The 18,512-nt window shown below is 34.5% G+C and overlaps 3 protein-coding genes across 3 annotated transcripts; 2 read left to right on the top strand and 1 right to left on the bottom strand.

Annotated features, from left to right (window-relative positions):
- Nucleotides 1-49: 49 nt before the first annotated feature.
- LOC130624076 (uncharacterized) lies at nucleotides 50-12,501 on the bottom strand. Its single transcript, XM_057439644.1, has 13 exons — nucleotides 12,344-12,501; nucleotides 7,656-7,795; nucleotides 6,008-6,239; nucleotides 5,399-5,536; nucleotides 5,242-5,315; nucleotides 4,827-4,907; nucleotides 3,839-4,072; nucleotides 3,556-3,631; nucleotides 2,953-3,096; nucleotides 2,468-2,672; nucleotides 1,749-2,319; nucleotides 1,215-1,457; nucleotides 50-967 (listed from the first exon to the last, which is right to left on the bottom strand). Exons 1-13 carry the CDS (start codon nucleotides 12,399-12,401, stop codon nucleotides 734-736), a joined length of 2,430 nt encoding a protein of 809 aa, XP_057295627.1. The 5' UTR covers nucleotides 12,402-12,501; the 3' UTR covers nucleotides 50-733.
- A 74-nt stretch (nucleotides 12,502-12,575) lies between these two features.
- Nucleotides 12,576-14,628, top strand: LOC130624079 (uncharacterized). The gene is made up of 2 exons (XM_057439647.1): nucleotides 12,576-12,769; nucleotides 13,120-14,628. Exon 2 carries the CDS (start codon nucleotides 13,138-13,140, stop codon nucleotides 14,308-14,310), a length of 1,173 nt encoding a protein of 390 aa, XP_057295630.1. The 5' UTR covers nucleotides 12,576-12,769; nucleotides 13,120-13,137; the 3' UTR covers nucleotides 14,311-14,628.
- Nucleotides 14,629-16,426: 1,798 nt separating this feature from the next.
- On the top strand, nucleotides 16,427-18,512 carry LOC130623396 (trichohyalin-like). The gene is made up of 2 exons (XM_057438873.1): nucleotides 16,427-16,757; nucleotides 17,621-18,512. Exons 1-2 carry the CDS (start codon nucleotides 16,495-16,497, stop codon nucleotides 18,510-18,512), a joined length of 1,155 nt encoding a protein of 384 aa, XP_057294856.1. The 5' UTR covers nucleotides 16,427-16,494.

Genomic DNA, 18,512 nt, shown 5'->3' with positions numbered 1-18,512 from the left:
CTCCATCGTTTGACTTGATTTTAGACATGCAGCATATGAAAATCCGTGATGCTTCATGACCATATATTAAAATATATATATAATCCAGTCATTAAATATATGTACAAGTGCTGTATACAATAAATAATGAATACAAATAACGAGAATCGTAAAAAATGAAACTGAACAGTTTGTGTTAACGTTGGAGTTAACGAGATGACAAAAGAATGCAGTGGAAAATATATTAAGATGTAAATTAGGTAATTTAACGTACACAAAGGGAAGGCATTCATGTCTGTTTGAAATACTTGCGCTTCCGAGGTTTTGATGGCTAAGCGATCGTGATAGAGTTTCTCGGAGTTTTTTATTGATACAAACCAAACATAAAAAGATCTAAAAATGCATTGCATTCAAATTTAGGGGACAGGTATTCGAAACATGTTGTAACTAGACAAAGTGATATCTAACCTATCACGAGATTCTGGTTTTCACCTTAAACATAAATTTAGCACATACTATTTTTTTGGCGAATTAGCGCAAAAATTGTGTTACTGCTCGAATTTTAGGACAGAAATTATGCGGAAAAAAAAGAAACGCTTCAAAATTTTGTAAAAACTCTAAATGTTACTAATTTTTGCGTTATTAGTAGAGAATTTGAAATGCGCGAATATTAATAGACGTAAAATAAATTTTTTCCGATGCGCGAAAATCGATTAGTAAGTAACTCTAAGTAATGTAAGTCTTCTAAGTAACTTTAATCTTCTTTCCCTCTTGTGGGAGGTCTTGGCATTGAGTGTATAGGCGCTAATTTGGACTTGGGTGATGACTGACGATCGTTTGCATCACGTGCAGGCCATGATTGATTTACCAGGCTCGGGGAAGGTGACCGCAATGGTCGTTGCTCGTTCGAATACAATTTGGGCGGTCGTTGCTCATTCAGATGCAATTTGGGCGGCCGTTGCTCTTCTTTTGGTTGGCGTTTATTAGCCTAAAAAAAATAAGAATTTTAGCAAAAATAAATTTTATTTTAAACGTACAAAAACGTTTAACGTAATCAGAATTGATCGTAATCTGAACTTTCGCAAAATTTAAATATTATAAGCTTAGCAACTTCAACGAAATCAATCAGATGTCCAGATCCAGATTCAAAATTTTTCAATAATGTTGACTCCAGCACTTTTCAGAATTGTGTCAACTGTGATCCTGTCTACAAAGTGAAGGTAATTCTAACTTACCGAACGTTTGGGTTTATCTGTACTCTCTGTAGGAGGGAGAGCTAGCACTTGAGGAGAATGAGCACGAGAATTCATTGCATAGTATTGTGGTGGAGGAGGTACAGGGGCAGTGACGTTGTAAGCTGAATAGTTGCTTAAAGATGGCGATATTGCACCTCGAGGTGCAATGTTCGAAGATTTCGGTTTCTTTCCAGAATTTCGATCGTGTTGTGTGACGTCAGCATTTGGGGACCGATTTCGTATCTGTGAAAGAAATAATGATGGTTATAGAAGTTACATAGATAGAAATCAACGAAAATCAACAAAATATGAAGAAGTATTTGATCGATTTTGCTTGTCACGCCCGAATTTTTTGTTAACATCTGACTGGAAAGGGGATACAGCCGTGTCTCAATAAAAATAGGTTTCCATAAAAAAAAAGTTAATGACACAAAATGTATTATAAACTATTAAAGTGACCTGTAAATGTCGTTCGTACACACCCATGTCAAAACGCAAAAAATACACGAACATTTCTACATTGTCGTAACTTACATTTTTTGCTTTGCCTCGATCATCATCACTATCTTCACTACTGACTAAACTACTGACACTTGGGTTAACAGAGACACTGTTAAAGGCCATACTTCCTTCGCTCACTACACCCACTGTAGTGATGCTACCATTTCTTGCGAATGGCGGAAGGTCAAGCAGGTCCTCGTCTTTTTCGCTGCTATCTTCTTCCAAACCATCCACATCAATGACGACTTCATCATCGCTTCCATGATGCTCAACCAAAACAATCATTTGGTCATTGAAGTTGAACTCGTCCTCCTTGTCAACATCGATTGAAGTGTCCTGTGCCTTCTTATCTTCTTTAAAAATTCCCGTCGCATCGCTTGCTTTCATGCGGGCTGATTTCTTATTTTCGATCTGATTTTTTTTTAAATTTATTTTGCTATTATCGTGATCAACATCAGTTACAAAGTTATCACCCTCCTGCAGGGTGTCAAAATGAGTAGTGTCTTCCTGCTGTGTATCAAACTGTGAGAGATCAGACGCACGATGACTCGGTGAAGAAGGTTTAAGAACATCTGTGGCGTTTTCGGTACAATTTTGGGCAGATCTATCAAAAAAAAAATCGTGTTCGAGACAACTTTATTCACGTAAGAGGTTTCTTGGCAGGAAATAAATATTTGAATCTCTAAAAACTTTGATTTTATTCTAATAAAATACATTGCTGGCCACACAAATTTATAATCGGGCTTACTCACCTGGGTTGTTTTGGTTGAACATTATTCCTACTTGTGGGTTGTCGTTGTTGTTGGTGTTGTTGTTGGTGTTGTTGTTTTTCATTGACTGCAAACTGTGAACGATACTTTTGATGAGATAGAAGAACCAGCATACAATAATTCAGATTTTTCGATTGTGCATAATCAAACGGTGTGTGTCCGTGCTTGTCAATCATTTCAGCAGATGCTGAAAAAAAATTATTGTTTCACGTACTTTATGTCAAAAATTTTCGTCAGTAAAATTCCAGCAAAAAATGTTGTTCGCTTATTTCGCGAAAGTAAATTCCCGCAAAATATCTGAACTCGGTTAGCGAAAAATTTCGATATTAAAGTGGTCTGGAAAAAAAAGTTATCAAGAAAACAAAATAACATTGCTGAATTCCCTTAAAACAACTGAAGGTTTTCAGTTCACCATATAAACACCACAGAAGGAGGTCATCAGATCGATCTGGGTATTTTTTGCTTACCTCCACGATTCAATAAAATATCAACCATCTCTCCATGGCCAAACATACATGCAAAATGCAAAGGACTTCTATCCTTGTTATCAAGCACTTCAAGAGAAGGCTCTTCGCAAATTGACAAATACTCCTCTAATGCTATTAAGTTTCCTAAAAGCAAGAAACAAAAATTTTTTACTGGACCTATATTAACTCCGTCAAATTACAGAGCCTAAATTTACTTTACGATTCTCTTCCCCAAGCTATAGTAACCCCGCCCATTTAACCGGACCTACATTATCTCCGTCCTTTTATTACCCGCCCTATAATAAGACCATCTTTTTACATAGGGCCTATATTCCCCGTTCTTTTAGTACCTGCCCTAATAATTGAGCTCCTTTTTCACACAGAGCTCAAATTAGCTCTGACTTTTCACTGACGATCATATTTTGATAGGTCCTTTTGTTAAAGAAGTGTTTCACTCGCGAAGTCTAAAACGCATCTTACAAAGATTAATTTTTGCGAACTAGCCATGTTGACATATCTTGCGGAGATTTTCGCAATTGAACCATTCTAAAATTTTCTGCAAATTAAGTGATATTTTTTCGCAGTTTAAATTAATTTTTTTACCTTTCTCAGCTATTGTGTGTAGAACCGTCTTGCCAGTATCATCGGTAATGTTTGCATAGTTGGAAGAAAACAAAAGCTAAATATAAAGAACAATAACTTCGAGATGCTACCCAAACACAGAGCTGATAAAGGGTCATGGAATAACCGAAAACATACAATATGAAATCAGAAAACAGTCATAATAGGGCTATAGTTACACTAACAGGCGACTTAACATCAAAATAAAATGACATCATAGAGTAGTCACAATAAGGCTATAATCACACTAAATGTTGATTCTTACCTTGAAGCATCGTATATTGTGAATCCTCGATACACACCAATGAAGAATGGTTTGTCCATTTATATCCTTGTCCTGGAGCTCTGCATCTATAGCTTCGTACTTCATTTCATCGTTGTCAGATATATTCAACAAAAGTTCTACGCTTTCACATTGGTCAAAATGACTTGCCCACATGACTGGTGTCATCTCATCGTTGTCTAAACAATTCTTATCTGCACCAGCATCCAGTAGTTTCTAAACAAATAAATAGAGGCCTTAAAGTAAACCTCAACTTAACAAATTAGATATCCTTTTTCCTACTAAAAACGTAAAGGAGCAGGATTTTAATCATAACGTATAAGCAGACGTAATTGATGCAATTCACAACACTTCTCTCCTCAGCTTTCAACCAAACGTCAATATAAGGTTAAAAGGGGCTACAAAAGAAACAGCTGCTGGTTTTTTACTTACAAAAGTATAGCTAAAGGCGGTGAAAAAGGTTATGAGTACTGAAAACAAAAAACCCATCTAAAATCATCTGAAAATATTATATTGCATATTTCTCCCAATTTTTGTAAAACCATACAAGAGTATGGCTCATAAAGCCAGTCGAGACAGCAATGACTTTAAAATCTTTTCAGAGGCACTTAAAACCTTCTTCGATTGTACTCATATTCGTATATTTTGCAGAACGTGGTTTTTTTAACATAAAATAGTCAAAATGTTTCAATCAAGGTAATTAATTTAAAAATAGCAAATTCATCATAAAAAATGAACAGGTTGTCTCGAAACTTATGTGGTTAAAAAGTGTATGCAATTCCTTAACATTTTGTGTAATCTGCATATTACACGCCATTCTGCGTTATGTCCGGTGACCGAGTAATAAATGACGGAGAGCTTACTTCTAGAGTTCCGTAACTCGTTTAACTACATAATTCGTTTGACACTTTTAACAGGAACTACCGTCGTAATAGTGACCTCGATAGAAAGCCTAAGATGAAGAACACACCTTAACACAGTTGGAAGATGCGAATCCTGCAGCAAAATGCAATGGATAACGACCTTCACTGTCTTCTACATTGATATTCACCTAAAAATTGAAATAAAAGTATTAAACTTTTGCAAGAGTTAATGCACGTGGTGATAGAGAATAGTTTTGTTGGAAACGAAAGCTTCAAAATGTCCTTGTGTTTATTGAGAATTTACATCCCTATATATTTATAAGTTTTCCTTGACCTTCAAAATACATTGCTTAAACTCTCTATTCTCCAAAACTCCGTATATGGATTTTAAAATGTTGTCAAAAAATCAAAACATTTTGAGGATAAAGGATTTTAAAATTTTTAACCTTAAAATATCGGAGTTTTAAATTAGCTTTTTTTACAGAAAGTCAACTCAAAAATCAGAAAAACCATCCTGCGTACATTTTCGTTTATAAGTATATCAATGATTTCTTCATTATTGGTGATTGCAGCTACATGGAGACATGTCAGACCATCTAAAACAAACAAACAAACAAAATGGAAAAAAGAATTTTCAGTATTAAAGGTCAGATCAACTGTGAGAAGACGTATTGTCTACCATTAGCTTCTTGATTCAGGTCTACTCCATGTTTCATTAAAATCTTCAAACACTGAATATTTTCTTTTGTGTTTCCATGTACACAATATAAAGCCGTACTTCGACCTAAAGCATCAACTTCGTTCACACAGTCACCATCTACAAAACAAGAAACATAAAAACACAATGTTGGCAGGCTTACTTAACAGTGATGCCAGGTTACACCAGTGGATTAACATTCCCTACTTAATAGGTTAGTTTTTAAACACGTAACACGCCAAGAAGGTGATGTTCACAACGATGAGCTAATCATTTCGAGCGAAAGATTTTTCGTAGTGAATCTATCAACAGATAACAGCTGAGACAAAATTTTGTTTTAATGTACAAATGACATAAGAAATTAAACATATGGAAAGTCAAATATGGGTTGAAAAGACGAAAAGGTCATCTCCATACTACAGATAAAAAAATGCATGCTATGATACACTATGCTTTTACACAATGCTAAAGCTTCAATTAAATACGTAATATAAATGCGCCCTTTGTTCTTTGCTCAAGGTAATAATACATTTTTTATCCAAACGTACAGTACAATATTATTCACTCACTGGAACATAGATAAAAAAATACCTTTTTGAATCAACTCTTGCAATTGCTCGACATCGCCATCTTTTATCACATAAAAAATCTCTGGTAGTAAGTTAGTTTTATCACCTTGTCCAAAACTGGCACTAAGTTTGGATGCGTCCAAATTTATCCACCTCCAATCAAATTTATCCACGGGTGGAATAAATGGAGAAACAGGACTAAAAGATCCCAGTGAACTTGTCAAAGATATACTTCCGTCAAGAACTGGATAATTCTAAAGAAAATAAGATAATGCCTTAAGAAATTGGCAATTAACATTTCAAAACAAAAGCACAATAGCGAACTATGCAAAGGAAAGTCACGCACGAAATTGTGACACATGAACACAGCTACATTATAATGCTGTCTGTCTGTGTTGTGCTATCTGTCTGTCAGTGACGTGCTGCTATTTTTCCTGTGTTATATGCTCTGTGATGTTCTGTACTGTGCTGACTGTGTGGCTATCTGTTTGTGCTGTTTGTCTGCCTGGGCAAATTCCTGTGGATTCTTCAACTGTCTTACAACTAGTTTAACAGAATTTAGAATCCATTATTTTCATGGCGCGTAAAACACTTTGTAACAGTGCACAGTATGCCATTTTTTTAAATACTTTTATGGTCTTTAAGCGTGCCTTTTTTGTTAGTGATTTTCAAGGGGTTTTTTTGTTAAAATATTTGTCATATTAGAACATTTGGAGTCACACAGACAAGGGAATAGGTACGCACAATTAAGGCGAACTTAAAAAGACAAACATTGGAATTGCAAAGCATTGAACCTTATAAAAGGAAGTGGTTTTTTGCAACTTGATAAATGTTTTAAAAATTCTGGTCTGCAAAGTTTTTCTCTAGAGAATTCAAGATCACCCGGTCTGACTTTAAGCTTTTTAAGGTCAGGCTGACATCCTGTGGTAACCTACATTTCTCTTTTTTTATATTATTTTTTATATTTTATATTATTAATCCTGATATTTTTTATATTTCCAACAAATTTTGACAATGACTTTGTTTTTCAGCTATTTTAGTCCAGTACAGATATTCTAATAACATTGCCAATTATTCTAAAATGTAAATTTTATATAGGTTTTATTATTAAAACAGACTAAAAAATTAATGCTAACTAAAAACAGATCTGATATTCACTTCTTACGAATGTTTTAAAAATAAAAAATTATTTGTGGTTAATCATTCACACATTTTCATAGAAACTGCTAATATTCCTGACTTTTCCCTGACATTCTGACGATATTACTTTTGAAAATTCCTGATAAAGTGGACACTTTATCAGGTGGTTATTTGATGGTATATACTGTGGAAAAAAAATGTTTTACATGGAATTCAATATAGGCTTCAATTTTTTTTTAAATCGAAACAACACAAGTTTGAAATGGGCAGAACATTTTTGCACACATTGGAACCAATTGTATTTAATTATTCTCTTATTTTAAAAAAGGTTTTGTTTGTTGCTAAAAATTCAGTTGAAATTAATCAAGGGAAAATGCAAAAGCAAATGGACCACCTGAAAGCAATTTTATGCACACATTTATAAACATTTAGGATAACTTTGGACCGCAAAAGTATCTAACAATTACACTGAAGCAAATAAATTATAATAATATTATTAATATTAATAAAATAAAAGAAAGGTTGCATACTTTTGCTTTATGACGTAGCTTTTTGTAGTATTTATGAAGATGTAACAAACTGAAATTTAATGCATCTCGCAATTCTGCAGTATCGTAACCAGCTAGTTTCGAAATAAATTCTTTGACTTCCAATACTACTTTTTGAAAATCTAAAAAAAGAAAATTTAAACAGGATGGTGTTTTTAAGATAACAAAGGAGGAATGAAGTGCAAAAACTACAACCCTGGACATAACATTTGTGGGAACGGTCATTTTTTAAAATATTTTTCGAAATGTTAATGTTAATGTGCATATTTTTAATATTGCTAACCTCGCAAATATTAAAGGACTAGTGGCAAAAACCCGTGAAAAACTTAGAACCTTGTTTCTACATTGCCTCTACCATGTAGAGATTAAACTGCTATAATCAAAAAATGTATATGATCATGTGCTTTTGATGAACGTCTAAAAAGATATGAGGCAATTATGGTGACATCAGCAATGGCCCGTCAAAAACCGGAATTTTTCTTTTTCGGAATTTGCATACCTGTTGCCTTCATCGCATAGATCTTGAAATGTGATCAAGAAAATGTATAAGATCATATATCTTTAACAAGCGCTTGTAAAGATATTGGGGTTTGAAAGATTTTTGATGACGTCATCAACCTGTTCATTCCGAAACGAATTTGGGGACCCAGGTTTGAGAAAATTACCCAAATTGGTCCTAGGTGGTCCCTAGTTACCTACGCGGTGAAAAATCATTGACATCACCACCTTGTTTCCAAGTTATTTGGCCTCAAAGTTTTAGGTGCACTGTGATGGCTTCATTAATTTAATATATTTTCCTTTGACGTTGAAGTTGAAGTCCTTTGAAGTTTGGTAAACTACAGAACAATTTTATGGCGATGTTTTACAGACTTTATCAAAAAAATAGTGAAGAATATAATCGACTTTGTAACAATCACAGACAGACAGACAGAACTGGCATATTATTATAGAGATATACCATGTCTATTATTTCCAGGAGCCATGGAATGGATGGCGAGTCCTGAAGTAATGCTCATTATGAGCTGTGAAGATCCAATTAGGATCTACGCTCTACCAGACAACTCCCTGTAACATCCCACAACAGTCCACACATTGTGCCATCTTCCCATTTCCCTTAGATGGCTGGGGTAACCTTAGGGCTATGGTAACATTCACATGCTCATATTGAATCACCACCAAGGGGAATCGAACCCTGTTATGTTCTTGATGTTTTTTCCTTTGCAATTAAAATTAGATTCTTCAGAACTCTTCAAATAACATCAAAACATGTGATAGTAGACAAAAGCAATTAAGAGGCCCTATCTGTGGCATAATGTCAATTACAAATACTTTGAAAGATTTTTTACCAACATTTCAAATGCAAGGACAGTGAAGCCAATTTATGCACTAATTTTCTGTGAAAGTTTAAAAGAAAAAAATTAAAAACAAAAATTAAAAAGTGATCTCCATTAGGATTTGCCAAATACATACATTAGAGTTGAAAGTCTTAAAAGAAAGCAGACTTCCATTCCAAGTCACTTAGTCTGCAAGATTACCCCACACTTTTGTAGCTCTAAATGGGAAGGCTTCTTTGACAAATTTCGTGTTGACCAAGGTTTTTGAAGCTCCTCTTGCTAGTGATTGTGGTAGCTTTTTACGAATTTTGAGCACGTGTAATAAGGAGCAGTGTGATTGGTGGCTTTGAAAACTAACATGGCGTCGTTTTTAATAAGTAAATTATTCAATGAATATTCCACCTCTTTACAAAGAAAAGTTTTGGACTACTCTTTTTATTGAAGTAGTATAGCCTGACTTATCAGGAACCAGTTGTTTTAGGGTTTTTTAAAAGTTATTTTGGTTGTTTTTAAAAATCCTGCAAAACGTCATTATAGTACTCGTTTTTGAGTCGATTTTTGAAATCTATCACCTGGTTTCTTTTTTGTTTGAAAGCTTCCCAATCTATAATGGATTTGTTTTTGATACTTTTGGTTTTAAGAAGTCTATCAATGACCCCTGCCTTATCATGTCTGGAAAATCTATGAAAGTCACTGTTTCAACATTTTTATTCAGTTTCTTACATGCTTCATTAAGGTCATCATAATTATTAAAATGTGGCCAGTCCTTCAGAAAAGCCTCTTCACTGAAGTTCTTATAGCTACAAACCTTGATAGTTTGAGGTTTAAATTTTCGGTGTGGCTAAAGAACTGGTACAAATTTTTAGGTCACGTGATTCATCTAGACCACCATGCTATACAGCTCTTTCCAAAATGGCTCTCATTGCGGAAGGTCAGTTGTACTCTTCGTTTGAAGAACTACAACAAAAAAATAGCTTGTATAAGCAGAGAAATTATACTGAATTGTTGATAAGGGGTTGTAGAAGGATAAAAGCAGCACAGGGAAGGGTTAACAAAGAATTAAATCCTGATTTGAAATTAAGTTAAAGTATGCATGTGTAAACGGAGGAAAATTGTTCAAATCTTGTGGGTCAGGATTGTGAACTTCATCGTAAGTAATTTTCTGAACTATGCAACAAGGATGCCCCTTTGCCATAGCTGTAAGAGTGTCTAAGGGTGGAAAACACTTGCAAGTAAATCCTGTCAGTGAGATAAGTATGCCTTTAATGCACATCTACTTGTTCAAATTGTTACATTTTTCTTGGTTAATTTTTGCCTTCAACAATTATAGGATATTCATTTGTAGTAAAAGGTCTTTTGTATAATTTCCTCAAGTTATATTTCCCTGTTTTTAGTCAGTCTGGTAAGATGCTAAGAGGGTTCCTTTTATACTCATGCTGTCATTACATAACATTGGATGTTTTGAGGTGGGGTTTTTGACCGTGACAAATGATGCACCACAGAATTTCATAATTAGGGCTGTTATTGCGCTAAATGTTTTTGAATAAGTTTTTACAGTAATGCAATTCTCACAGTTCGTTAGGAATTGTGTAAAATCCCTGTGGTCTAAAGGTAAGATTCTTGTGTAGAATTTCATAAGAGATCCAGGTTCAAATCCTGGCAGGAGTTTTTAGGGCCAAAGGTAATGCCTTTCTTTGGTCATGCTACTTTGTTTTTGCAAGTGAATAAATATATATTTAAGTTTTTATAATTCTAAATTTAGAATGTTCTCTTCCCATTGCATTTTTTGATCATATATTACTCCAATATCCACTTTTATTTCAGAGTAGTATCTCTGAAAAAAAACGGTGCTTTAAGTCTATTAAATCGCACGAAAGGTAACCTTGTCTTCTACAACAAAACTGGCACTCTAAATCTCGTAAGTATCTTACAAAAAACCCGGCTCTCTAGGTCTAATAAGTCCCACAAAAAATCCGGCTTTCTAGTCTAATGAGTCTCACAAAAAAACCTGATTCTCTGAGTATTACTGCAAAAAAACCAGCACTCTAATTTTTACGAAAAAAAAAACGGTTTTCTAAGAATTATTGCAAAAAAAACCTGCACTCTAATTTTCAAGAAAAAACCCGCTTCTCTAAGTTTTACTGCAAAAAAACCGGCACTCTAAGTCTACTGTCTTTTATGAAAAAACCCCTTCTTATACACTCTTATACGCCATTCACGTTGATTATTTAGCAAAAAAACTGCATTGTTAAGACTCAGAAAGTGTAATACTTTATTCAGTTAACAAATATCATGTCAATTTCTTAAATATCGTTGCGAACATGCCATTTTTAAATTTACCGGTTCTTTAAGCAATTTTGAGCGTAAAGAACCGGTACCGGTGCACTAGCCACATTCACTTCAATTTCATTAAAATTGAATGTGGCTAGTTTTTTCAGCGATTTTGAGCTTAAAGAACCGGTACCGGTGCACCAGCCAAGCTCTTAAATTGTGGCCTTTTGAATTTTTTTGATCACATAAACTAAATTGTGATCCCTGATGCCTAAATCCATGACACAAGTTTTAGAAATACAAGAACTGTTAGAAAGAATTAAGTCAGTAAGAGTGTTACTATTTTTGTATTGATGTGCTCTGACATAGATTTTACTCTATGGAGAATGTATATATTATATATCCATTCTCTTTTGCCGTGTTGTCTCAATTATGTATATGTATATAGTATTTGTATTTGTTGTTAGTATTGGTTTTCCCTAAAGTTGTTTAGCTTTTTTTACATTTCTTGCGCATCTGTTTTCTGTTCATTTACTCTCATCAACATGTTGCGATACAGTACATTCGCCACAAAGGATCACTGTCAAGTGAAATTAGTTCTTCAGTAGCCTTTTGTGACAGGAGTTGCCCTGTTTTATATTTTGCTATTAGATAATTTGTCTTCAGCTTGTAGTTTGTTTGGGTATACGTCACTAAATTTTTAGTAAGTTAAAATAATGTGCTTGGTTAATGTTATGCACATATGCATTTCTTAAATAAAATTTCTTGTACTTGTTTCAGGGAGAAAAATCGTTAAGCACCTACTACACATATACTTCAGGGATATTAAAAGGCTGCTAGTGTCATCATAATATAATTTTGTATATATATGCCTTTAAAAACAATAAGGTTCAAAAACAATAAGGTTCAAATCAGATCCACTGGATAGGCTCGATGTTAGTTAAAGTTCTTGAACTACGTAGCTATAGCTACAAATCAGGCATGATGAGCAGTGCAATTGACTAGTTGAAACAAATTGTTTCCTGATGAAGTAAAATAGCCCATGAAAAAATAACAAACAAATACCTCTCTTGCGTACTGTCATCCTAAGGAGTCTGCTCAATTTAGTAGCTGTTAAGGACATGCATTACTGAATGTTTGCAAAGAAACCATGGAAAACCAACCGCACGGCCGAACCAATCTGCTTGTGCGCCATATTTGTATTTACATTTTCTCGATCACACAGATCCAGATGCCTTACTTGCCGGGAAATTACAGAATTCAATCATCATCTCGGGAATCCCATAAACGCCCAGGGCGGCTTCAACTTTACTGTTGTTCCCCTTATTTTGATGAAAGCATCTGATATGTAATTCACAGCTGATTATTCAGCAGGTATACATTTTTTAAAAGCATATATATATTGCTTAGCTTTACTAAGCTATCAAGTCAACCGAAGTCTACTGAAAGTTAGAAGTCAAATACGAACGAAACTGAACGAAGTGTACTCTGGTAAGTTTTTTAATTAACAACATTTAAAAACGCATAGTAAATGCAACTTAATGCGGGAGAAGGAGCTACCCTTTACTTTTTGCTATGTAAAAGTATGATACAAAGCGAAAAACCCTCCGCATAAGTTTGGAATGCTTTTTTTATTTGAAATGTTAGTATAATAATATACGTTTCTCAAGGATTATAACAAGGGTATTATTGTTTACTTATGAAATAGCAACATACTAAAATATATAACTAAACTCCTTCTCAGAGGTTAATTACACTGCAATAACATGTGAAATATAGCTAAACATCAAGTAAGTCATAATGTCGCAAATGCATGTCATACTCATAATGTCTTTTTTTAGACTGTCCTATTCAACAAAATGCAACAGATTGTCATAGTGTTCCACGCCTACCCCAAGAAACCTTGTATCGATGGATTGGTTTCAGCGATCATCACTGCTTCTATGTATAAGTCGGGCAACGTAACTTTGGTTCCATATTGGAGAACTGATGCATGCTTCCAAAATGTGAAAAAAGCAGTGGAAAGTGTTGGTGTTGATAATGCAAAAATTATCTATGTGGATTGTAGCCCAGACCTCCCACAAGAAACCGAATATTTAGGCAGCATTCTGAATCGCGTGACAGTCGAAGTCTATGATCATCATCCTAGAAAAGATGATTCGCCAATGAACAATTTACTCAATCTGAAAAATTTCACATTTACCTTTGATGCAGAAAATTGTGCAGCAGTGATGATGTACAAGTTTTTGTCATCTGAAAAGAAAGCTGCGTTGCAGATTGAAGAATTACTTAAAGTTATCCAGTACAGCGAGTATGAAGGCATGAATCCGAACGTAGCGGGAAAGAAAGTTGCTGATGAGATTGCTCAGAGGGCTTTTTACAAAGCTATGGAAAAATATGCTCCTACAAGTTCGTTATTGCTCAAAAACATGCAAGAAATCCTCCGTCTTAAAATGCAACTTTTTTACGTGCTTGATAATATCTTGGCAAAAGAAGATCAATGGAGTTTTCTTTACAGTACTTTTTCGTCTTCTCAAGAAATCACAAAAAATTTTAAAGTTGAATCAGCGCGTTACTTGGAAGCTTCTAAAAAGGTCATATTAGGAGATAAGGAAAATGTATTTTCCGAAAAAGAGACTGATGACTACTTATTGCTTATTGAAGAAATGGTATCGAAGTTGAACACGGGGAAAGTGATGAAAAATTGCATGGTTGGAGAGAAGACTTGTGACGTACTAGTTGTTTTGATCGATATCTTTACATACGGAAGAAGCCTGGAACCTTATGTTAACCAAATGTTAAAAGAAGTTGAAGCTAGTTACGCCATATTGGTAAATTCCCCAACAACTAACAGCAAAGGAGATGTTTCTTACTACTTTTCCTTGCGACGTTTGGATGAAAACTTTGATGCGCGTGATCTGGCAAAGTTCGTGATGAAAAAAAGCGGCAGCACGATTGGTGGGGGACACCCGTGGGCAAGTGGCGTCACTCTCAACGAAGGACAGTATAAAACATTTATGGCAGACATCTAAGTGTGTGTGTAACTGGATTTTTAACATACCAATAGTCCTAAGTTGGTAAATCGTAGGTAATTTCAAAATAAAATTAAAACATTAACTGTTTTTCCAAACACGTCCAAATATAATTTTTTTGTTCTCAGTAAGTAAAAGGGTTTTTTTATTAGGAAACAGCATCACTAAATATATCGGGAAACGAAATACTAAATCCTACACAATAAATTCTTCTTTTTAACATAAGTTTTTATATCGTACAATATTTTACTTTTTATATAATTTTACATCTTTTTTTATTGTTTTTATCAAACGCTTGGTCATTATAAACTCAGTTGTTTTAAGTTGTCTACCTATCCCAACCGTCCCCTCAAAAGATGAATGAAATGTTGACAAAATTTCGGAAAACCATATGTAAAAGAAGCGTTTGTAATGGTTCATACAACTGTTTTAAAAGTTAACAAAATTTACTCAAGAATGCGATGGCGTCATCTCATCTCAGCGAATATAAAAATCTAACAAACCCTAGGGACGAGGTTGTAACAAGCACAATCAATTTACTAAATTTAAACAAGCTGTGGATATTTTTGAGTCATGTCTTGTTTACTACAAATGAGCATTTTTGTGAATAAGGAATTAAGCTTTTTTTACACGCTTACTGCCACATGCCCAACGACGACTGCCCAACGACGGGCCCTTACACAGAGACTTCCGCCCTGATTTTAATAAAATAAAAATATAGGCTCGGGGAAGGAGAACTATATAGATAAGATGTACTAATGACCTAAAATCTCATTATCAGCCGTCCATTGTGAATAACCTCAACAAGAATATAGGTGAATATTTATCATAGTAATGAACAAAGTAGTTCTTCTTCAATATGACTCAACAAGAATATTTGCAATTAAATAATACTTATGGCCTAATGAAATATGATATACCACATTACAAATGTAATAACTGGTTCTGGTTTCAATCTGGAACGAATTAAAACACGAATCTAAGAACAGTATTCTTCAACAATCTCTTGCGTTACTGTGTCAATAACCGACTTCCATACAGCGCAGTCTGGGCACGAGCGCTTGTAGGGACAAATTTTTCATAATGGTAGCGCAACAAGAAGAAAACAGCAACAACAATAACAGAAAATTTAACTTGTGGCTTACCCATTAAGGTATAAAAGAACTTTTATACCTCCCTGCTTTACTATTATAACACTTAAATCAAAGAAGAATACTTTTTAATGGTTTATGGACTGTATTCTATCCAAAAAATACAAAATTCAAGGTTATTAATGACTAAAAACTGTTGATTCCGTCATAAGGTTAGCCTAGCTAAAAGTCAAGTGTCCAACGTGTTACACCAGAAAGAAATGTTATTGTTGGCGCCACATTGCTAATTTTTATTGTTACCTTTAAAAAGTATTGTCCCCAATAATGACGTCACAGAATGGAATTTTGCACGCACGATAAAGAAATAGTTTGGTATAAGAATTGCACGGATAAAATGTATTTAAATGCAGCTTTTTAATTTGAATAAGCTAATTAAAAACCTGGCAATCTGAAAACACCCTTTTTTTGAATATCAGGTCAATTTGTTTGGTTAAGAAATTAGAGTCGTTCGGACTAGATTGTAAGTAATAATCCTTCAGTCTTATAAAACTAACGTATTACCAGCAGCTTAGAGGGAAGCTGATGTGATTGGGATTCGATCCGAGATCCCTGAATATAAAGGATGAAAAAAATCCACCTCACTACAAACTTATATGGATCCGTGTGTTTATTCTTATTTGAGAACAAACAGTACTAGAGAAAGAACACGCCATGAGACACCTTTATCCATAGGTTTCACGCCTCTTATAGAAGGCGAAATTTTAAATGTTTGAAGGACGCCTTAGGTTTTTAAATTGAATATGCTGTGATTTAATTGATATGATTACATGTTAAAACGAACGCAATTATTATTTTTTACTCCTTTTGAGTGATCCATCAAAAAAAGAATGGTGTAAAATTCCTAAAACCTTGCAAAAAATATCGTTTTTTTGTACTTCATGTCGCAACGTAGTTTGTAAGTGATTACAAAAAATAGCGCCTTGTGTCTCAAACCAATTTGCGTTTACTTCAGCGTATATAGTAATTTTAATAAGAGGGCGAGTTTTAATTTTGTTGTTGAGATTAAATCAGCTTAAAGTAAGACACCATAGCAATGACTTCTACAGAAGAAAGAGATTTGAATGGCAATATTATAGAAAACAATTACAAAAAGCATAGTTTAAATAAAGCCATCAATGATAACGATTTATATATCGCATCAAAGTATTTATTGCAACCGATTGATCCAGCTCCTCGTACGGGCAGTACAGCACGGAAGCTGTCTTCTGAATGGCTTAGTGATACTGAAAGTCTGTTTAGTGAAGACGAAGAAGAAGAAAAAGAACGACTGCATAAACTTGTGAAGGAACGTAAAAGGTATAGCGATAAGTATTTATCCCAATTTTTTATACACTACGCTTTTTTATTATATCACACATTCATATACCTTCTCTATGTATCTATCGAGACATTTGTCAATTGGATGGACTCTCGTTCTCAAAGCATAAATATCTTAAAGAGCTTTGAGACAAGCATAATCTGAATCTAAAACACACGAATGCAATAAAAAACATGCAAAAAGCTAAACAACAACTTTATCTCCAGGGCTTATTACCTTTGTTTATTACTCAAGAAGCGTTATATGTTTTATGTGTTGTTAACAGCGGAGATTTGGGTTAAAACTTAAGCAACTGGCCAAGGCCTAGAATTTGGAAAATTAAGGAACCAAGTAACTTATCTAACAATAAATCCACAAAACAGCTGACGTCAGCATCAAAGTGCAAAAGTGTCAAGCTGAAATCTTGTTATTAAATAGAAATATTACGCTTTGACGCTAAACTCAAAATTCTGTATTTAACAAAAAAAACATGTACAGACGAAAAAAACTGAAATTTTATTCATTAGAGATTGATTATTTAAGTAAACAAACTTTCAATTTCAAGATTACAAATTTTAAATCGTTTAAGTTTAGCAAGATAATATCTTATCAGCTTGTTAAAATTATAAACATTCAAAACTGACCGCTGAGCGACTTTATTGTACTGGAATGCAACAGAACAATTGATCGCATGTTCCACAAAGAAAACGTACGAATGGAGATGTTTACAAGTTAACGACAACATAATTAGCTTTCTTTTTGCAGCTTTGTGAATAAGTTATGAACTTATCAATTAAAAACATGTTTTGCATGAGGTGTAAGGCATACACACTGGTAAACTAAAAACTTGTTCACTTTTTAGAAACTTATCCAACCTTGAGTCAGCTTTGAACGACATAGAGAAAGAGAACACTTCCGACATGTTGGAAGCAATCGACTTGACGCTACGCCGTTTAAACGAGCGCACGACGTTAATATCGGAAACGCTGGAATCCGTGCAAAAGAAACAAAACCGGGTGCAGACGGATTTCCGAGATAATATCGATGTTATAAAAGAGATGAGAGTAAAGGCGCAAGAACTTATCAAAAAACAGGACCAGATTGGCAAGAACTACAAGCAAGTTGATCAGTATATTTCCAGTATTCAACCTGTAGACTATACGGCAGGGTCGTCATACAAAGCAACTTCCTTCAAACCGACGAGAGCGAAGACGTACGACAGTTACTCAGATGAAGACGACTTTGAAATACGCCCTAAGAAAACAACAACAGAAAGAAGATACTCATCAGAAGAGGAGCTTCCTTCGAAATCAAAATATAGCGACGAAGAGGATGATGAACCGAAAAGATATATTAAAGAAGATGACGACGAAATGGATAGATACAGCGATGAAGAGCCGAAGCAAGACTCCTACGCAGAGGATGATAATGAAGAGCGAGTAATAAAGGAAAAATATAGCGATGATGATTACGAAGATGAAAAACAACCTAGAAACGAAGAAGAGCACGGCGATGAAGTACAAAGTAGACAAAACAATAACGACGAAGATGAAGAATATCTGCGCGAACAAGAAGCAAGACGTGCGGAGGAGAAGCGTCAAGAACAAGAATTTCTAGAAGACGAACGACTGCGTGAAGAAGAACAAGAAATCAAAAGTGATGATGAGGAATTTGATGAGGAACACGCAAGACGAATGGCTGAAGAAGAGATCGCTAAGTTAAGAGAGGAAGAAGGTTCAAAGGACGAAGAATGA

The sequence above is a fragment of the Hydractinia symbiolongicarpus genome, chromosome 13, assembly GCF_029227915.1.
Source record: "Hydractinia symbiolongicarpus strain clone_291-10 chromosome 13, HSymV2.1, whole genome shotgun sequence".
NCBI lineage: Eukaryota > Metazoa > Cnidaria > Hydrozoa > Anthoathecata > Hydractiniidae > Hydractinia > Hydractinia symbiolongicarpus.
Note: the sequence above shows the minus strand (reverse complement) of the source record. Positions and strands in the feature narration are given on the sequence as shown.